This window comes from Saccostrea cucullata, unplaced genomic scaffold (assembly GCF_032062105.1).
Source record: "Saccostrea cucullata isolate Sc308-1 unplaced genomic scaffold, CSIRO_AGI_Scuc_v1 ctg405, whole genome shotgun sequence".
In the NCBI taxonomy this organism is placed as follows: domain Eukaryota; kingdom Metazoa; phylum Mollusca; class Bivalvia; order Ostreida; family Ostreidae; genus Saccostrea; species Saccostrea cuccullata.
The window spans coordinates 39,012-60,000 of NW_026930562.1; the positions used below are offsets into that span (position 1 = coordinate 39,012).

A 20,989-nucleotide genomic window follows, 5' to 3' on the forward strand; every position below is an offset into this window, starting at 1 on the left:
TTTCATGCTGTTTTCCACATTTTATTTCTAATAAAAGAGGTATAATATGGAATATTCTAGCTTAATAAGACCTCAGTATTCTTAGCTAAAATCTCTTAATTTCTACATGTACAGTATCAATGTATATCATATCACAGTTTTGCAGTCTGAGGTCACATAAAATAAACCAATTGAAATCATCAGTCTTTTTTTAAGTTAAAAACCTCATACACATTCAAGCATAAAAAACATTACAATCTGCATACATCATAAATATACATGTACTATCATCTTCAAATGAAATAAATTAAATAAATTCATGTAATCTATGGATATGTAATTCATTCATTTTTTTTTATTATCTAGTTTTTTAACTACAACTCAAAGTGGACGGAAAATTGTAAAATTCACAAATTTTGAAATAAAAATTTTCTATGCAAAAAAAAAAAATATATTAAAATTTACCTTTGAAATCTTCTAACATAGAGTAAAAGTACTTTTTCAGTACCAGTGTTAGAATTTCCTCAGAATAACAATTTCTGTTTAATCAGAGGGTATCAAACAAACAGTACACAGGGACAAATTTCCAGGAAAAATGAATGAGTACAAACATAGCTTAACTTAATACCATGCTGAATAAAGTACTTCTACACTATTTCAAGCAGATCTGACATCTTACAAATTGAAAATGTTACTGATAATTGAAATCTCATAGGATCCCTAACATTGATGATAATGAGCTGATAATCCATCAAAGCACACAAAGGAGCACTTGTTATAACTAGCCACAAAAATGGTAGTGCTTGTGAAATGGATTAAATGAAAGAATGTAACCTAATTCTCTCCTTTGTATAATCCTACATTTGAGGATTTTTTTTTCGGTCATAAAATATTTTTGTTTCTGCAGCTATTAAAACATCTTTCTGCAGTGAATTTCATAATTCTCCAATTTAATATCCTTCAAAGTATTTAATCTTTCTCGAGTGTTTGGAGTGTTCCTACTCAGTAAGTCCCTTCTATCTGCATTTCTTTCTCTACCGCCTCTAAAGCAGCCAGACATTTGACCGTCACATTCAGTGTTCCTATCACCTCCTTCTCATTTTTCACATCATGAACTACAATAGACATAAATGAAACTTAAAGTAATATGTGAATTTTTCTGAGAATTTCATATTGTGGAAATGTCCAATCTATTCTAAGTAATGATATTTATTTTATGCAAGAGTGAGTTGGGTTTTAGTATACAGTGTTCCAGGTGTGTTTGGTCATGTTCTATACAAGATTATCAGGATGTAAAATTATCCACACCTACCCAGTTTAGAATAATAGCATCTTTATATAAACATATACTGAATACACTCTCTTGGTCAAAGGTGAATCAACACTATGATGGACAGGTAAAAGGAAATTCCAAAATCAAGTACATGTATTACTATTTAAAGTATTTATGAATGTTCTTAAAAAAATTGTTAGAATATGCTTTAATAAACTTTACGTGTATTATAATATGATCATTTCAGAATTTTTCTTGATCAATCGCCAAATACAAGTTTGAAATAAAATTTGATCAGGTTTTACTGATAAATAGAGTTCTTTGCATCAAACCCAAATGTAATATTTTTCTTGCTTTTCTGTTCTTCTCCTAATATTGTTCTCAATACTTGATTATTAACGGTCAGGAAAATAAACAGGAGTGGCTTATTTTGAGTTGCCCGGACCATTTAATACTTACGATCAACATTTTGCTCCTCAACATCTTTTTTTGTCATCAGAATCTCTTTGACTCCCACAAAAGCCACTCCGATGTCTTCACACTCGGCATCCATGTCATCATCTGGGGGCTCACTTACCACAGTGAAACGAATTCTGAAAACATCAAAAAACAACCATAGTCATCCAAAGCAATTTTAAAGCCTTTTCATTGACAATTCATTGAAGCTGCTATTTCCTGGGATTCACGTCATTAATTAATCACATTGATTAAACTGAAATCTGATAATCTTTTTTTAATTCATACTGCTAGGATTTATTTAGATACATTTTGCACGTTTTACTCGGCTATGTGAGTGAACCCAATCAGGAAGACTAGATCTCTAGATCAGTAAGCCCACCATACCTGCCCTGCTCTGGATCGTCCGGTAACAACATGCCCGCTAAATACTGCCTCCTCTCATAATTCTTCTGCATGTCCACTTGGAAAGCTGTGAAATAAATATAAAGTCCAGTATTAATAAGGATTGTTTCCATTTCAAGATCAGTCCAAAATATTACTTGATAGTTAATCTTTTTGAATTATTACACAGACAGTATATATGACTTACTTTTTGTGAAGTTGTAGGCAATAGGAATATTTGCTTTAGGTTTAGGTAGAGAGAAAGGTGTTTCAAGATCCTGTGGATCAATGCCCAGGAAATTGTAGGCTACAAACAGCTGTTTAACATTGTCATTGTCCAGTACAGTTGCATTTTCATTTAACGAGAGGTGAGATATTGTGACTGTCACACTGTTAGCCTGTTAATGACAAGAAAAAATTACTCTGTATGTAGTGCACTACTACTGCTAAAGTAATATGAAAGTATCCTTGACATGGCACTATAATTTAACACTAAAATCTGACATACTGCTTTGTTGACTGCCTTGCCGCGACGTTTGGGTTTCGGATTCATCACAACAATGCCCTCACTGTCCGTCTCCATCTGTAATTTTTCTGACCCCTCCTCCTCCTCCGTCTCTGTTGAGGGGTGGGTCTGGGGTAACGTCTCTCCATGATCCTCCACTTCCTCTGTTATATCCTCCTCTATCTCCTCTGTTAATTCAGATAAAGATGGGTACAATTATTACTTTTAAAATACATGTACATAAATAAATTGTTAATAATTTACTGAAATGTCAGGGTATTAATATTAGGATCTACAGAAAATATATTGAAAATTATCTGAAGTACTATATAGTAATTCTTATCCGAAAGTTAAATTTGCATTCTTCACAATCACCATTATACGAGGGCCGTTCAAAAATTACGCGGACTGTGCTATTATTTACTCTTACAGACGTCATATAGTTATAAAATTTCACAGAAATATGTATCTTAAAGATTCCAATAAATTTTGGGCAAAATTTCTGTATTTAAAAAAAATTCTACTAAAATTATCGGTATGTTGATATCGTTGATGGAGAGGTACGGCGCATTTTTAAAAAAATATAAGCAAAAGCATGCGGATTCAAAAATTTAACTCATTGATTTTCTAAAATTCGTAATATTTTTTGACAATTTTCTCAAATGTACCTTTAAATTGTTCTATTATCATGTATTTAGATTTTGGACGTAATATTTAATTTATAAATGTAGAAATATAGTGATTTTTTTGATGCGATTCCCGTGAAAATGACTGTGAAAATGACGTCTCATGAATTGACGGCGCACCACACTTTTGTTAAAAATGTGTAATGCTTAAATCGGCAACATAGATCCAAAATATGCATAATAAAACATGTAGTAAACTAGACTACTCGTGACATTCGCCCACAAATAGCAAATTGAAAATTTAGACAGTTAGACCTCTGTAAAAAGGCTATACGGGAGGACTGGGAAAAGATTATAGACGAAAAGTTAACTTTATTCGGATTGTAAAGAACGTGATTGAGAGTCACCAATATCACACTATATCTCATAAGTAGTTTTTGGTTTTAAAACAAAGAAAAAGAATATTCTTTACTTGTTTAATAGATTTTAAGCTTGACAAGAAATGGTGTTTTGGTGGAGTAGATAAGGTAACTCAAACTATACAGGTACTCAAGGGAAAATGTTGAGAAAATGAAAGCTCAATCACATATTTTTTTATAATGCATGTGACGTCGAAGATTTTGCTGCGCCGTGACTTAATGGTATGTCTTGAAAAATCACTCAAAATAATACCAATTTCCAATATTTTGATATGAAATTTTGATGACCATATAAGTAAAGATTCTTTTATATTATTTGTGAAATTTTCTGATTATGTCGTAATATATTTTGTATGTGCAACAAGTCCGCGTAATTTTTGAACGGCCCTAGTAATTATTTGATAGTGTTTTTTTTTTTTTTAGAAACATTCCTCTGTGTTCACAAAAAAGCCGCTAACCTACGCTTCCCGACCTACCTTCTTCATCTCCAAACATGGTGTCTGAGGCTTTGCTTCCTGCCTGAAAAAGAAGAGACATTTTTATTGCAAACAAATTAAAGGGCTGTTCAATAATCAGTACACTATGACCTGAATATTGTAACTATGTACCTGATTACTTACCTTAGGAGTTAAAGTTTCCTCTTTCATATCTGTAAAATAAGATGTAAATTACAATTGTATTAATAAATAATTTTGAATATGAATGTAGATTTCTAAAATTTTAACAAATCATCAGCATATGATTAAAATGATACAATAAAACTTAAATGACAAGAAATCAACAAGTAAGATATTGAGTACAACTATGAATATATATTTTCTTTGATAAAATGAACTAATTCTTATAATTTCACAACAGATAAACATGCATTGGATAAATAATGTGCATCAATTCAAGCCCCAACAAATAGGAAAAATGTGAATACCCAACCAAAGTATATGGACTTGAAAGGGAAAACACAGATGCTGGACAAAGATATGACAATTAATTACAAATAATCAAAGGTAACAGAGGTATTTAACAGTGGATTACAGCAAAGGTCATGGTAGTATATTACAGTAGATGCTGAGTAGAGATAAGACTTGTCAAAGAGAATTTATATGTAACACTGGATAATGACAATGCTAAGGAGTATTTACATGTACTGATGGAATATCATGTCAAAGAGAATTTAAATCTTATGTTTGAATACAAACATGTCAAAGAGTATTTACGTGTACATGTATTAAATGTTGAATTACAGACTTCACTCAAGGAGTAAATTGCATTTGCATGTGATGATGAAATGATGAAAATTCCAACAATTTTAATTAACAGGTAATCAGAGATATGACAAAAAGTATTGACATGTAATACAGATTTAAAACTTATCAAAGACTATTTACATGTGATGATAGATTGATGACATGCAAAAGGTTGTTTACATGTAATGAAATCTTGATGACATGTTAGAAAGTATTTTTACGTAATTTTGGATTGCTGATGTGTAAAAGAGCCTTTACATGTAATGATGAATTGATGACATGTTAAAGCGTATTGAAAGTAGTTTTCGACTGATATTAACAAATAAAAGTTTTACATGTAATTCGGATTGAAGATATAAAAAAGAATTTTCAAGCATAATTATTTTATGACACAGAGTGTTGATACATTGACTGCTATTACATATAAATGGTATAAAAATTTAATGATATCAACATTCAAGTAAATAAAATCTTCACTACATGTTGCATAAATTATCATGCTGTACACAAATGGTTCTATACACGTCATATGTATTCTATTCATATCTACAGGATAAACAAAACTTATGTGTTTAAATAAATTGGATAATATGAAGTTATAACTACACACATTTAAGATTTATCCGAGTAGAAACAGTTAAAAATTTACAAATAATTATATCACCATAAGCATAGACAAGACATCCTTATCACAAGGGACCATGCAGGGCTATATCCACATGCTAATTTACCTAGACGAAAACTCAACGTTTTCCTGGCTTTGGGGACAGGTTTTTGTTTACCTGCGACAGGAAGTATAGAGTGAGAAATAAAGTATGCATGGTTTGTACTGAAATTCACAAGATAGAGAGACCTGAAATAAATTAATTATTGCCTGCAAAATGGTGTCAAATGTAAAAGGTGCTAGTAAAATCATTCAAATAATAATTATGAGTTAAGTTGACTGCTCTATGTTATGAAGAAAAGCACATCTACCTAGAAACTGAAATAGCTGTCAAAAGCAGAAAAACAAATATAGACATTTAATTTCTTTTCTATTAAAGCTGCTTTAATATTGAACCATTAGACAATTACTGATATGGGAGGTCAACATTACTGCTACATCGTCAAAAATTTCAACTCATTACCGCTACATTTTTTCAATTTTTCGACCGATCATTACCGCTACAATTTTTCCATCGAAAACAACTCATTACCGCTACATACCAAATCAGCCAGGTATGGCACATGCACAGAATATGATAAATTTCCAATCACAGAGCTTTCACAAAGAACTTGGCACGATGTTTTTACAGTTCTCATCCTTACATTTTAGTTTTGGGAATGTTAAAATGAACTGCTTCAAATATTTGAGGATTAATATAGGCCTACCTAGTCCATGATTTGTTGTATGAGATGCATGTATCTTTTGTACGGCAATGTAGCGGTAATGTATACTTTTATATGTAGCGGTAATGTAATGTTTTTTGTAGCGGTAATGACTATGTAGCAGTAATGAAAATTTCGAAAATGTAGCGGTAATGATACGCACCCACTGATACATGGACACACATAAAAAATACTTTACATAACTCATTCTTAATTACTTTATATTCCTTGTACCATGTACAAAAGAAATTTATTATGATAACATAATTTCATGCAAGGCAAAAGTACTTTATATGCTTTTGACAACTGTTTCAGATATTCTCCAAACTAAAGAAAATAATAAGGAAAAACTACATGTGATGACTAGGGTCAGGGTTTGGGTTACTACATCTACCACTACAGCCATGCCCATCACCAGCAGTGAGGGGGTACCCGTCTTACCATCAGACTCGGGGGGAGGGGAGGGGCGGGCAAGCGCCTCCCCCACAGGCTGAGGACTGGACTCCTCACTCAGAGTGTCAGATTCATCCTCGATTTCTGGCTGGTGTATATCTTGATGTTCAGCTAAAATCACATGCTTCTAATATTTCATGCCATTAAACAAGAGGGATCTATCAGTTTTGTTGATATAAAGGTATTTGTATGGATATGATATATGTATATATAAATACCACTAGATTATTATGAGATATAGTCATTTCATGCATATGATACTGGCTTCTAGGTGTAATATTTATGTAAATTAGAACAAATATCTAAAATTTCATAAAAATAATTGCACAGCATTAAATTTTTATGCATTAACTATTGAATTTTCTTGATAAAAAAATATATTAAATTTTTATGATAAAAATATTATAAATGGTTTGAATATTTCTGATTTCTCAAACAAAACAAAGACAAGGTTTTAGCCTGTTTTACACAAAAAGCACAACCTTTCCCTTCACCGCACTAGCCATGTTAAAAAACACTTATTAAGTACCCATTTCACCAATGTATCTATTTTTGTAGAAAGTCTTTGTTCATACTTATTAGATTTCCCTGATTTTGTTTAACCTGAGGCAGGCAATAGATTTTTTTTTCACTTTTGACACATACCCTGATCTGACGGGGCTCTGGGAGATGATTTCTTAGAGGAAACTGGACTCTCAACTTGCGGAACTAAAATTCAACACACATTGAAAATAAATGATTCTAGCGTTCAATTTTTACCAATGTGTATGATGAGAACGTTATGACACCACCAGGTGAGTGTTACTTGCCTTGTGGCATTGACTCGGTAGAGAGCATGCTGGGAAGGTTCGCAGACACCACTTCTGATACAGCCTCGTGGACAAGAGACTCTGATGGTTGAATTGAAGACTCTTCTTGAAGTTCCAACTTCTTCTTTGGTGCAGCCTTAAAAAGTGATAATTAAAAAAAAAATTAATATCATTCAACACATAACTCAGCGGACCATGAACAGAGCCTGTTATGACAGCCCCTCACCTTCGGTGTGGTGTCTATATCCATAGACTTGACAAATCCCTCCATTGTATCATCGGTAAGTCTGGACTTTGGCATGGGAGTGGATGTAGCAGAAGGCCCAGGGAACTTGGCAGCCATTCTGGTCTTTGTTTGGGCGGGAGGAAGAGTTTCATCTAATGGAGTTGGTTCCTCAGGTTTTACGTCTTGTGTTGGCGGCTATTAAAATCAAGAAATTGAAACATATTTTTTTTAAAGATCTACAAGTTTGAAAATTAGTACCATTTTACACTATCTGTACTAAAATTTCATGCATAATCTCTCAATTAAATTTGGAGACATTATTAGTTCTAAGAACTTGATGACATTTAGCCATTACCTGTTCAGTGATAGGCATGCCTTTAGGAGGTACATAAGTAAACTGCCACCTCAGCTCCATCTCAATTGTCCCGGAGACACGCCCATTGGCAGCCTTCAGCTCAAACAGTCCCTTCACAGCTTTATTGTGGGCCAAAGGAATCAGGGGCACATCAGCAATACCGATGTAGGAGGCTTGCTCAGGGTCAAGGTCATCAAACACAAACACTTTTAATGGCTGAAAAGACAATAAATAGTCAGTAACACAAAGCACTAAACAAGAATTCCGTAGATCACAGTGCTTTCATTTGAACTTGAAATAAATTTATCACTTCAGACTTTGTCTTTATCAAGCTAATACAAACTAGTATGTAAACTTATAACATTACCGTAGTTTTAAGGAACTGGTCTAAGTCAGCTGTCATTGGTACAGGATACGTTTTATGGTCATTAAACTCAGGGTTATTAGAATTTCTTATGATCGTTGTATCATGGTCTCTGTTGTCATAAAACTGGTATACACAATAAGGAGACGGCTGTATATCTACAAAATGCATAAGATATGTGTACAATCAAATACTTTATATAAAGATACACTAATTTTATGCTTTTTTAATGAAAAAACGTCAGCTCATTCATAAATCACTTCTTTTTCTATCTCTTTCAATTTCATTTCTGTATCTTGTTCTTTTTGGAAGTGTTCATATTGCACTTTTTTTAATGAAGTATGTACAAGTACTTGCAGGAAACTTGAAAGCTTATTTTCTTCCTTTCAAAATGAAAATGCTAAACATTCCATTACAATCTACAAAACAACTTACTAGGTTGCCTTGACTTGAGACCACTGCAGCGGACAATCTTGATATGTAGTTCATTGATGTTGTCTTTGGGTCTCATTGCCGCGTTCTCATCCAGGGCCTGTAGAGCTTCAGTAGCTGCCTTCTGATTGGACATGACATATCCCAGAGCTTTCGTACGCTCCTATTTAGAAAACATAAGCAAATTAGTTACTATTTCTTATATTATAATTTTTCTTTTCAAATACATGCTGTATTTCATTATTTTTAAAATTATTTTTGTGTCAGTCAGTTGAATCAGTAATTTTAATTGAATGGACTGACCTTATAGAGTCTCAGTGCTTGTTCCATTGGGACTCGTAATCGGATCCAGTATTCTACAATACCAAAGCCCATTCCTGCTCCCTCACCATCCAAACCTATCAATAAATTATCAAAGCAGTTCAACGGTCACTGTCCATAGTCACCTCACAAAAATTATCTGGTCTTTGGAAGCAACCAATGACTGAAAGGGTCAAAACAGACTGCACATTCTGCCCAATTTCATTCACTTTTGTGACTAAAACATTGTTGAATAAAAGGTCTTTCTTGATTTCTTAGATATCTTCTTTTATTCATTCTAATTTGATTTTAGAAAATGGCCGGGGAAAGACAAAACTGGATTACCTGTGAGGTTAGCAGTCCCATGAATTCTCCCGTGAGGTTTGTCAAATATGTCATTGAAGACGAGTTGACAGGCCCCTACAGTCTTAAAGTCTTGTCCCAAGGACTGGTGAAGCTCTAAAGTACAACTTTCCTGGAAAAATTCAATGTTCCTTCATAAGATAATGTATCCTTTCTATCATTATTAAATAATATACAAAAATATACACTGGAGTGAATTAGCTTGTAAATTACATGTATTTCATAATATATCTAAATATATCATAATGATAAAAACTGTCAGACGTGACGTCATGAGATCTTCAGTTTACAATAACTTACCCGCTGTAGATAATGTAGGAAGAAGTCGTCCACCTTGACCACGTACTGAGAAGTGAAATCATACTCGGGACGAGGACCTTTGAGCACAGGTGTGGACTGAATCTCAAACTCAAAGAACTCCCAGGTACAGAAAATCAACGCTTCCTCATCTCCAAGGAGTTTAATGGCCTCAGGAGACAGACTGACCTAAAAGATCCAAATCAACCAATCAAAATATAGAAAGTCTTAGATCCTTAACAAATCAAAGTACAAGAAGCTAACATTGTATTAGCCTGATTGATTGACCAACAGCTTATTAAAACCATGTATTACAATTAAATTTGCTAATATCAATGCACATTGTACTTTTATTTTGTTTCAGTATTTGATGAAAACTTGCCTTTTGTACATGAATTTCAAACAGGTTCTGTCCTCTTTCAAGGTGAATAGTTTCATCAAAGTCAATGGTATCTTCAAGCTAAATATATATTAAAAAAATAACCAATAATAAAGATCTAAAATTGTTTACAAACACTCTTAGTTATTTTATGAAAGAGAAATGTTTGAAATATCACATGCCCATTACTGTTATGGAGGGGGTAATTTGTCTTGTTACCCCTCTATTATCAGTGGAAAGGGACCTTTATTATTTCTTACCCTTACCGTATCAGTAGGTGGGGGTACTTTGTATTGTTTTGTTCCGTAAGCAACATCTCTCAGTTGGGCCTCTAGTTTCTGTAAGAACAAATTATTACAGTAAAAATTACAAATAAAGCATTTACAATTAAACTTCAGAATCTTGGACACGTTTCTCGGCAACACTGACATGATAATGATCAGATGTTTTAAAATTTGTAAGAAAATAAAATTTTTGCAATTCATAATGGCATTGCTTTTAATTTTTTCTTTTAGATTGTTGAAGGTGGGTTAACGCAAATCAAACGATTATTAAATAACTAACCTTTATTCTGGCTGCCCTGATGTCCAGCAAGCGAGCATACTCATCCAACTTTGTCTCATATTCCTTCTTTATTTCATCAATCTTGGATTGGGAAATATCAACCTGCAGAGAGATAGATAAACTTAGTATGAGGCTGTATTTACCTACAAAGTACACTAGAGACATTAACTTGAAATCAGAATGCAGAATGCTGACATAAAATAAAATTCTGATCATAGACTGCAGACTTTACAGAAAAAAAAACTAGAATTCTTATCTCAGATTGTAATATTATAGACTATAAATTAGAATTTAAATCACAAATTTCCTGACCTCCTGTTGGTAGTCTTTGTTGATCTTGTGTTGTATGACCAACATGTTACGTGTCTTCTCCAGTTCATGTATACACTCAGCATACTCGGCCTGTATTTCTAGTAGCTTCTTATGCTCATCTGTCAAAACAAAAAACGATTTTCACAATATTGTATGGTGTATCAAATGAAGATTTTAAAATCAGAAGTCACGATAAACTATTTGATATGCATTTGATATGTAAACATATAGTTGTATATAATTAGTTTCATCAACTGACCTTTGGACATTTCTTTGTCCACTTTCTGTAGGAAATCTGGGTCAGGCACAGACTGTTGTTTCTTCTGTTTGACCAGAACCAGGGCTTCCTCAATCTCTGTGAAATCAATAGCACTCTCCTACAAATAATGTCACAAAGTTAATGCTTTAGTACTCCAATATAAATCATTACAAAACTCCAGAAGTACTGTATTTTGGACAAGCTGTATCTAAATGTAAACAGACAATAATAAGACAAATTTGTGTGCAAAGCTGGATGTTTTTTTTAAATCATACTTTGGTGAAAAACTTCATCTTTTCTTTGAGATCATCATACTCCTCTTTCAATTGATAATGTTCTAACTGCATTTCCCTGAACTGGGCCTGTAGCTGCTCATGGGTCTCTGTAAAATAAACATATTTATTCAGGCACTAAATATCACTTGTATCACCTGTATCATATATTGTGATAAAGCAATCCTTAAAATTATAGACACCACTCAATGGATTTCACCAAAAAAAAATTATATCAATAATAATAAGGTTTCATGCCAATATAGAATCATACATAAGTTAAAGAGTACCTTTTTCAATGGCATATTTATCCAAGATGCCTCCTTTTTCTCCCAGATCTGCCTTTAGTGTAGCCTCTAGTTGTGCAATTTGTACCTTTAACTGGTTCTCTCTCTGTCGCCATTCCCTTTCACGTTCCAGATCAAAAGCACTGCTGACAAACTTCTCATTGGCTTCCTTCAAAATCTGGTTCTCTTTCTCCAAACAAGATACTTGCTCTTGTAACTAAACAAAAAAATGTCCAGTTAGCCAAATACATGAATTTATAACTTTAGGTTTGGAGACAAAATAGCTTTTTCACCATCTTACCTCAATGATTTTCCTGTTGTTGGTTGTGCCAAATTTCAATTCATTCTGTAAAGTAAGGACTCTGTTCTGTTCTTCCTTGAGCTGCATATTTAAGTTTTCCATCTCCATCAACATGTTGTCATGACTACGCTTCATTGTGTGTAGATTCTACAAAAAAAAGATAACATATATTAGTGATTAAAATGACTTCGTACCTTAAAAATGTCTTCACATATCTACTTAATTAAAAAGAAAAATGTTATTCAACGTTTTAGTAAACATTAAGTATAAACCTCTTCCAGAATGGCATATTTTTCTGTAACAGCTGACAATTTTGTTGATTTCTCTTTCACCTCCCTTTGTAACTTTATCAGATCTATGTTTTCTTGCACTGTTGCTCTGAAAAATCAAAAACTTATTTATTCAATTGTATTGGCAGTCATACACACTCAGTCCAACAAGTATGAAATATAAGGACTGCCTATGAAACAGGTTAAAAGTTCACCAACTGTGAATATTGCTATTCAAACAGTTTAACTTCATGGGAATATGATAAATTGTGAATAAAGTAAATTTTAAATAATTATGTTGATTCCTAACCTACATTATATACATGTATATGCATTAAAAATTATAACAAGAAATAGTACATCAAAGGTTCATTTCTTGACAACCATTTCAAGTAGTTTTAGACTTACAGGACATAATTCTTATTAGTCAATATTGTCAAAGTGAACGCTCAGGATGCAGTTTCTATCCATTATAATACACAGCATATGTAGTGTCCGAGTTGTAAATGCATTAGTTCATGACTTGAATGCAAGTTCACAAAAAGGTTTCACTTAATACAGGCCAACAATCACAGCAATTTTTTATTGACCTACCTCTGTTCTGCTGTAATTTGTTGCTTTATTTTCAAGAGGTCCTCTTCATAATCAGACTCTTTAACTTTTATCTATGCCAGAGAAATATGAAGGGTCAATATGCTGTTTCCAGAGATCACATTTATAAGTAACAAAGTAATATAAAAGTGACAGTATCATACATAAGAATTACCTGTTGGCGTAGATTTTCAATCTCCATCTCACACATATTCAGCTGTTCGTGGAGCTGAGCTATTTGATCATTTCTGCAAAATATACATAAATGGTTTTTTTAAAAATCTTTTAAGATTTTTTTCTGTAGAATATCAATAAATTCCAAGATTTTTTTCATGGACTAATTACTCACATTTTTCTCTACCTTTCACTAAATAGTCTGCATAAAATGTTAGACAGTGACTTACTTATGCCTGAGTACTGGTCTCTACCTTTCACTAAATACACTGTATAAAATGTTAGACAGTGACTTACTTATGCCTGAGTACTGGTCTCTACCTTTCACTAAATACACTGTATAAAATGTTAGACAGTGACTTACTTATGCCTGAGTACTGGTCTCTACCTTTCACTAAATACACTGTATAAAATGTTAGACAGTGACTTACTTATGCCTGAGTACTGGTCTCTACCTTTCACTAAATACACTGTATAAAATGTTAGACAGTGACTTACTTATGCCTGAGTACTGGTCCCTACCTTTCACTAAATACACTGTATAAAATGTTAGACAGTGACTTACTTATGCCTGAGTACTGGTCTCTACCTTTAACTAAATACACTGTCTAAAATGTAAGACAGTGACTTACTTATGCCTGAGTTCTGGTCTCTACCTTTCACTAAATACACTGTATAAAATGTAAGACAGAGACTTACTTATGCCTGAGTTCTGATCTGGTATGCTCCATTAGTCCCTGATTACTCCTTTGTTGAGGCATGCTCTGTGTCTGATAAATGTGCTGTCTGAAGACAACCAAATGCAGATATAATGTTGAATTCATATTTTTTTTATAATTAATCATATTTCTGGTAAATATAAAATGCCTGTATATTTTTTACTCACTCCCGTAAGCCATCTTGTGGTCCTACTACTCGCATGTTTTTGGTTAATCTTGGATCCGATGGATGACTGGTCTTAGCAATGCCCTAAGATGGCAAGCAAGAAAACAGGTATTAAGTGCCAGTTCTAGCAAATTTTCATGAACATTTTGTATGGCTTTCTCATTCATTACACATAACAGAATATCTTTAAAAATAAAATGTCTTTATCTCCTTACTGTGTCAATCCTGGAGCCTACACGGTTATACGGTGTTGTCCTTTTACCAGTAGTCGCTAGTTGTTGTTTAGTCAGCATCAACTAAAAAAAACAAAATTTCTATCAAAAATGCTACAAAATATTCTGAATTTTTAAAATATATCTGCAGTTTTCCTAAGTAAAAATGAAAATACTAGAGTAAATGAAGATCCCACCTTTTCTTTCAAATGAACATTTTGTTTTTCTAAATCCCTGATGTGATCATGGAGTTCTTCCATCTTTTCCTCCATTTCAATGTCCCGTCCTTTCTTCACTGTAAAATATTTTTAAAACATTTAATCAACTGCATTTGAATTAGTCAAAATTAAATTAAAAAAAAAACACACATGGTGATATTCTAACCTCCAACGTCAATTTCCGAGTTTTTCTTTTTGTCATTCACAAGCCTCAGTAATTTTGTTGCCATTCTACAAATAAAACCAATGATTATATTTTTCTTGTAGCAAAATTTTTCATAATTTTCATGTACCAAGTTAACAATGGGGCAATCATTATGGAATTTCTCATCTTAATATAAACAGATTATTGGAAACAACGTATATGCTTTTAACACAAACAATTCAACAATTCCTGTAGAGTTTATCATTATAAAACAGTTACCTGAATGTCTACCATTACCAACCTTTTGATCTTGTCTTCCTGTTTTCTAGCATGCTTCTTTAGAATAAGATTTTCTTCATACATTCTTAGGTACTTATCCTCAAGAGTGTCTCTGTCCCACTTACTGACCATTCGCCTCTGCTGAGCAGCCTTCTGCTCAAACCCTGTCAAGTAAACTCATATTATCAGACTCAAATACATATGTACTCAGAAAAGTCACAAACTAGAGAATAATTTCATTTATACTATCCATACACAGATTATTCAGCAAATATTACTTTCAATATATTATGGTCAAAAGAACTAAGGTTTAATATAAGAAGGAAAAAGAATAAAACTTTTTTGTTTTTGTTTTGAGATTTACATTGGATAAAACTTAGCGGGTGTCGCATCTTTGCATATTTACTAAACAGCAAGCTTATTAAGCTCACTCGTTACACTAATGTAATGGACTAAAAAGGAAGTGGAATAATGAATATTTTGACAAAAATTGCAAATATCAATTCAGAAGTCCTACATGAAGCATTAAATACAAATGTTAATTATCTTTAATGGATTAAATCATGTAGTATGCAATGCATAAATTTTTTTTTGATGTTGCAAATTTTTAGATGATTCATAGTCTGCATTACCTCATTCAGATACTTGGTATTCCATATTGAGCGGGGTTTTTTTTTTTTTTTTTTTGAATAAAATATGCATTATTATAGCAAGCGCAGCAAGCGTCGCAAAGCGACGCTCGCGAAGCGAGCTCAATAAGCTAACGTGTATGAACAGAGGAAATTCGGATTTCTGTACATACGTCAGGCAAATTTCTCTGTGAAACATTCCCAGAATTCCTGCACTACCCAATGTCCTTTGCGCAAATAAATAAATAAATAATAACGTAAAGCATAAAAGGCTTTCAGTTTGTAGAAATCTTTCAAAGAAACAAAAAAGAACTCTGCAATGTTTTCGACCAAAATTACACCAGGTCTATAGTTGCAACCAGATGCTCGGCTGTCTCCGTAAGCTCCGACGAGCTCCGTGAGGTCGTGTGACGTCACAGCTAGTCGAGATGTCTCGTGCCGCTTGATGTTTGAAGTGGCTGATCAATTTTTCAATAAATTTCAAGTGTTTTTGATGGTACAACTGCGCTCGCCCCAACGGTCACACCGTAAAACATATTATTTATAATAAGACAAAACATACTGTCTACAGTTTTCATACTGACCATCATTTTTTCCACCTCCTGGGTCTTTCACTGGTACCATATCAATGTCTGTCATGTTTGATGAATACAACAATCAGGCAATATCAAAATCCTTTTTAGCTGTTTCCTTGCTCTACTCAGTGTTTACACCTGTGAACACAGACATTTTACAATTGGTGACAAGTTTGAACATGTCAACTCTATAGGTCTGGAGATTCCTAAATATCTTCAGACAAATTATTGCCATTACTTTTACATAGATACACTCTCCATAAATGATATATCAATGAAAATTTTTGTTGTTGCTGAAAAAACAACTATCCTATAATTATGTACTGACATACTTGGTTTGAAAACTACAGGTCGATACTGATGATAGTAAATATCAAGTATAAAACAAGACGAATAGGTTGTATGGTAATGCACATGTACAGTAATTTGTATAAAAACGAGAAGTAAATGAAGTGTTCTAAGCATTCAAATTCACCATTTTTAGTCCTATGGGCGCTTAAATTACAGATTACATTGAGAATCAGCAAGACTCCTTGTTGCCACTGATGTTATTTACACTCAAACACGCATGCGCAGCATTTTGGTTTTATTTTGTAAAATAACGACCCCGATCCAATATATTCAATATTGGAAAGTTATTGACTAAATTCGATTTCTTAAAATTATATTGAATGGAATTTAACCTTTTGATTTCAAAATTAATGTCACAGGTAATTTCACAACCTTTAGAAGTATCATCCAGCAACTAAACTTTAAAAATTCTACGTGACCAGATAAAATTTTGTATGTTTGCATCTGACCACGCTTTTTTAAGACGTGGAACTAGAATGTAAAATTTAAATTTAAATTCATTTTTTGTTTGTTTGAAAACCAGCGACATAACAGTGATATGGAAATATTATCTACATCAAATAGAGATTAATGTTGTGTCCACATTAAATTTTAAATCTATCTAAAAATTGTTTTAATTCTACAGTAAAAAAAAAAAAAAAAAAAAAGATGAATGCAAGTTCTTGTTTTAATTCCGGGTAATGTAAAGAAAATCTATTTAACCCACAAAACACTTTCACTGTACAGTTTGACTACTTCATATTAACCGATGCTAAAACTTTCAGATGCAGAAAAAGATGTAGAATATGCATGTGTCAGGGACGTATATGTCAGTATAAATCTACGTCCCTGTATTTATGCATTCAACATAATAGTATAGTTTTGAAATTTAAACACTCTGCCTTTTAATTTTCTTCTAGCTATGGAATGCCATATACGACAGCCAACTGCTGACTGCCAACTGTCAGCTGCTTACTGCCAACTGCCACACATATTTGAATAAATTTTATATTTGTATTGGTATTTATATGAATTTTCACAAAATTGGGGAAAAAAGGCACGGATCCAGGACATTTTTCCAAGGGGGTCACCGTGGTAAAATTGAATCGAATAAAGTGACCAATATGTTTTTTCTAATGTAATATTCAATATATGCGGTTGATAAAGTACATTGAATAAAATGACCAATATGTTTTATCTTATGTATCATTCAATATATGCGGTTGATAAAGTACATTGTTATTTTTTTTTATTTGTTTTCCTATTTGAAATAGGTAATGAATGACTATTTTCTGCTTTTAATATTTAAAGAAGCCCCCCTCCCCCGGAGACAACAAAACCTTTGAAGAGAGAATAATAATAATAAAGATTTGTCGTTGTGCAGAGAAAGATGTTTTGAAAATAAATTTGCTTTTTCCATATATATTCTATAGTTAAAAATTTCCTCAAATTAAAGATGCATAGATCGGGGGGGGGGGGGGGCATTTAAAATTTGTACAGTCATACGTTAAATAGACTAAACGAACTAGCGGTATAACTGACCTTGGACCCTCCACTTAGAAAACGCCAATCAAACATTTATAATATCTCTTTGTTTGTACAAATAAAATATGTTTTACATGCATAGATCTAGAAAAAAGGGGTCCGGAACACCCCTCTGAAATTTGTAAAGTTATTTAATGCAGAAACTTAACCAACTAAAAGTTATTTTGTATAAAATAAATCAGCTAAAAGGGACCTTAGACCTTAGACCCCTACCTCCCCAACCTAAAATGTGGATTCGTGTTAAGTTGGTATGAAAAAATGTCATACACATGAAGTTATGACGCATAAGAACCCCCTCTCCCCAGCCGAAATAAATTTTCACATTTAGGAAAGGACTTTACGTACATGTACTTTTTTCTTGTCAAGAAATTTCTGGGTTGACTTTTTTTTACCAGTGTGACCCTCTTGGAAAAAATGTCCTATAGATCCGCGACTTTTTTTTTAAATTTACATAAGTATCAATATAAAAATAAAATTTATTCAAATATGTGAGGCAGTTGGCAGTAAGCAGCTGACAGTTGGCAGTAAGCAGTCAGCACTTGGCAGTAAGCAGTTGGCTGTCGTATATGGCATTCCATATCTAGCCTTGTAAAAATATTTTTTTCTTCATTTTCCACTCAATTTTTTTTTTTTGAATTAAAGATTTACAAAGGGGCACAATTTTTCACCCGTCATATCCCTCAGGATTATTTTGAGAAAAAGCTAATTCAGAGAATCTGTTTCACCCGCTTGAAGAAAAAAAGAGGAGCATGCGCGGATCAAGAGGGGGAGGTCGAGGGAGGTACTTCAAGAACGTCGGGCCCCAATACTATAGGGATTTATGATATAAAATCTAATTGCAAAAACTCAAAAGCTTAACGTCCGGAAACAAAAATCTTACAAACAGACAGAATGTTTGAATGTACGACCTTGACCTTTGACCTCAAAATAAATAATAGTCTTCTTTGGGCCATAGGGAGTTGTAGTATTTAATCTCATGGCAAAAGCACAAAGTCTTCTCGATATATCGCCCGGAAACAAAAGTGATACAAAAGAGAGAATTTTTTGTGAATTCATGACCTTTACTTTTTTTGACTTTAAAATCAATAGGGGTCTTTCTTAGGCCATAGAGAATTGTGTAAAAGGGTTTTTCGAGATATCGAGATATCGCGTGGAAACGAAGGTGTTACATACAGACAGCCATACAGACAGACGGACGGACAGACAGGCCGAAACTAATATGTCTATTATGCAAATATTTAAAAGAAAATTTCAAATTTAAAACTGCATTTTATATATTTATTTTGTTAAAAATTATTTAAATGTATGACTTGATTTGATATTTTCATATGCAATTTATTTATTGTATTCTTTTTTTTTTACAGATTAGTTTTTGCCGAAAAAGCTTTGTTTATCATAATTTCATACCTTTCAATTGAAATCAATTAAATTTACTTTTAATACTAAATTTCACATCCTGAATATGTACTTTTGAAGCAATATATAAACCCTGTTCGCTCATAACCTTGATTTATGCAAATCGTTGGTCAGAAAAGCGGCAGATATGTTAGACATGGTTTTACTGAAATATGATTGCCTGTCTACGATTTTGATCAACTTTGAAAGGAACTTGAGCCTGCATGTGTTATATGTGCATATTTGATAGCACTAGCATGATTTAGCTATCAGATTAATAAAGACTTGTGAAATGTATACAATGACATGGCAGCCGGTGAGAAAAAAATGGAGTACTGAAAACTTAATATCGATAGAAACTGTCTAACAACTGCAAAATTACGAAAGATGTAAACTGGTAGATAAATGTGAGAAAAATAGGGGGGCGAAAAAAAAATTCTTGTTGAAGTTAGTAAAATTTACTGTCCATACAATCCCTATTCACTTGAGTAAATTTTACTAGGTATCTAGACTTTTACTAATTTAAAAGTTAATTTTATTTGTTCAATTTTTATCTGTTCACAAGTTTTCAATAGTAATTTGTTCGTGATTCTAGCTCGAAGGACTACAAAATGGAAAGGAAAAATTCCATAAACACAGTTTATGATCGGAACAGTAGAATTAGATTACTTAATTTGTCAGCCCCTGCCGGTAAAATTCACTATTTTGATTTTTAAAAAAAACAATCAAAATATTGCCCATGACTACTTTACAAAATGATTTACTTATGTTTTGATTAGGAAAAAAGTGTAAAAATATTAATGTGTATTGTTACACTATTAAATATCCAGCTATCTATGTCTTATTTTAAATTTTATTAAAAGTGCGATTTATGATGTAAGTAATTCGTGAATACTTCCCTGTTTAATTCTATCGATTTTATTTATGTAATAATCAGTTTAAATGAGGATATAGACATAGAGCGTTGCTATGAAAAACAAACTATTTTGATAACGAAGTACTATTTATAATTTTGAATACATTAACGATCTATTTTTGGTATAAAACTGTCAACTGGTGTACGATACGGACATAATGTACTTAGACCATTACAGCTCACTCCAAAAGTAATTCTTATAATTTACCTGGCCATTTTATAACAAAAAAAAAATCCTTTGGATATATTATTTTTCCGCTCGGAATGGAACATCATGGATTGAGAGAGAGAGAGAGAGAGAGAGAGAGAGAGAGAGAGAGAGAGAGAGAGAGAGAGAGATGTCAGATGTCTATAGCCTAAAAATTTCTTCTTTAAAGAAATTATTTTTTAATAAATAAATAAATACACAAGAGTTGAAGAGAGAAAGGCTAAGCATTGGATTGATTAGATTGTCTTAACTCAAGCATGTCTTCAAAGGAGAGGTTAATTATTCTTTTAGAATTTTCACAATAAAAGGTTGGTGTGGCGTATCCTTGCAGTTGAAGTTGTCTTCATTATGGTCATGCTCTATCATCAGACAGGTCCGTAGCAATGGTTTC

General features: G+C 32.8%; 1 protein-coding gene across 1 annotated transcript; it reads right to left on the reverse strand.

Moving 5' to 3' along the window:
• On the reverse strand, nt 1-16,762 carry LOC134229099 (protein fantom-like). The gene is made up of 36 exons (XM_062710808.1): nt 16,680-16,762; nt 16,214-16,342; nt 15,023-15,164; nt 14,743-14,807; nt 14,556-14,653; nt 14,362-14,442; nt 14,148-14,230; nt 13,961-14,047; nt 13,263-13,335; nt 13,091-13,161; nt 12,500-12,605; nt 12,228-12,374; nt 11,930-12,143; nt 11,643-11,749; nt 11,368-11,485; nt 11,109-11,227; nt 10,797-10,898; nt 10,499-10,570; nt 10,236-10,313; nt 9,857-10,042; nt 9,539-9,668; nt 9,197-9,291; nt 8,897-9,056; nt 8,465-8,619; nt 8,098-8,313; nt 7,743-7,937; nt 7,517-7,652; nt 7,353-7,415; nt 6,696-6,818; nt 4,263-4,291; nt 4,119-4,161; nt 2,601-2,785; nt 2,301-2,490; nt 2,096-2,180; nt 1,712-1,845; nt 1-1,094 (listed from the first exon to the last, which is right to left on the reverse strand). The coding sequence occupies exons 2-36, from the start codon at nt 16,266-16,268 to the stop codon at nt 982-984; spliced, it is 4,056 nt and encodes a 1,351-aa protein (XP_062566792.1). The 5' UTR covers nt 16,269-16,342; nt 16,680-16,762; the 3' UTR covers nt 1-981.
• Between the last annotated feature and the right edge of the window lie 4,227 nt (nt 16,763-20,989).

Coding starts and splice junctions, on each gene's coding strand:
- LOC134229099 (XM_062710808.1), bottom strand. CDS start 16,268: ATGACAGACATTGATATGGTACCAGTGAAAGACCCAGGAGGTGGAAAA. Junction 14,654..14,742: donor CTCGGAAATTGACGTTGGAG/GTTAGAATATCA, acceptor AATATTTTACAG/TGAAGAAAGGACGGGACATT. Junction 8,620..8,896: donor TCTCAAGTCAAGGCAACCTA/GTAAGTTGTTTT, acceptor TGCATTTTGTAG/ATATACAGCCGTCTCCTTAT.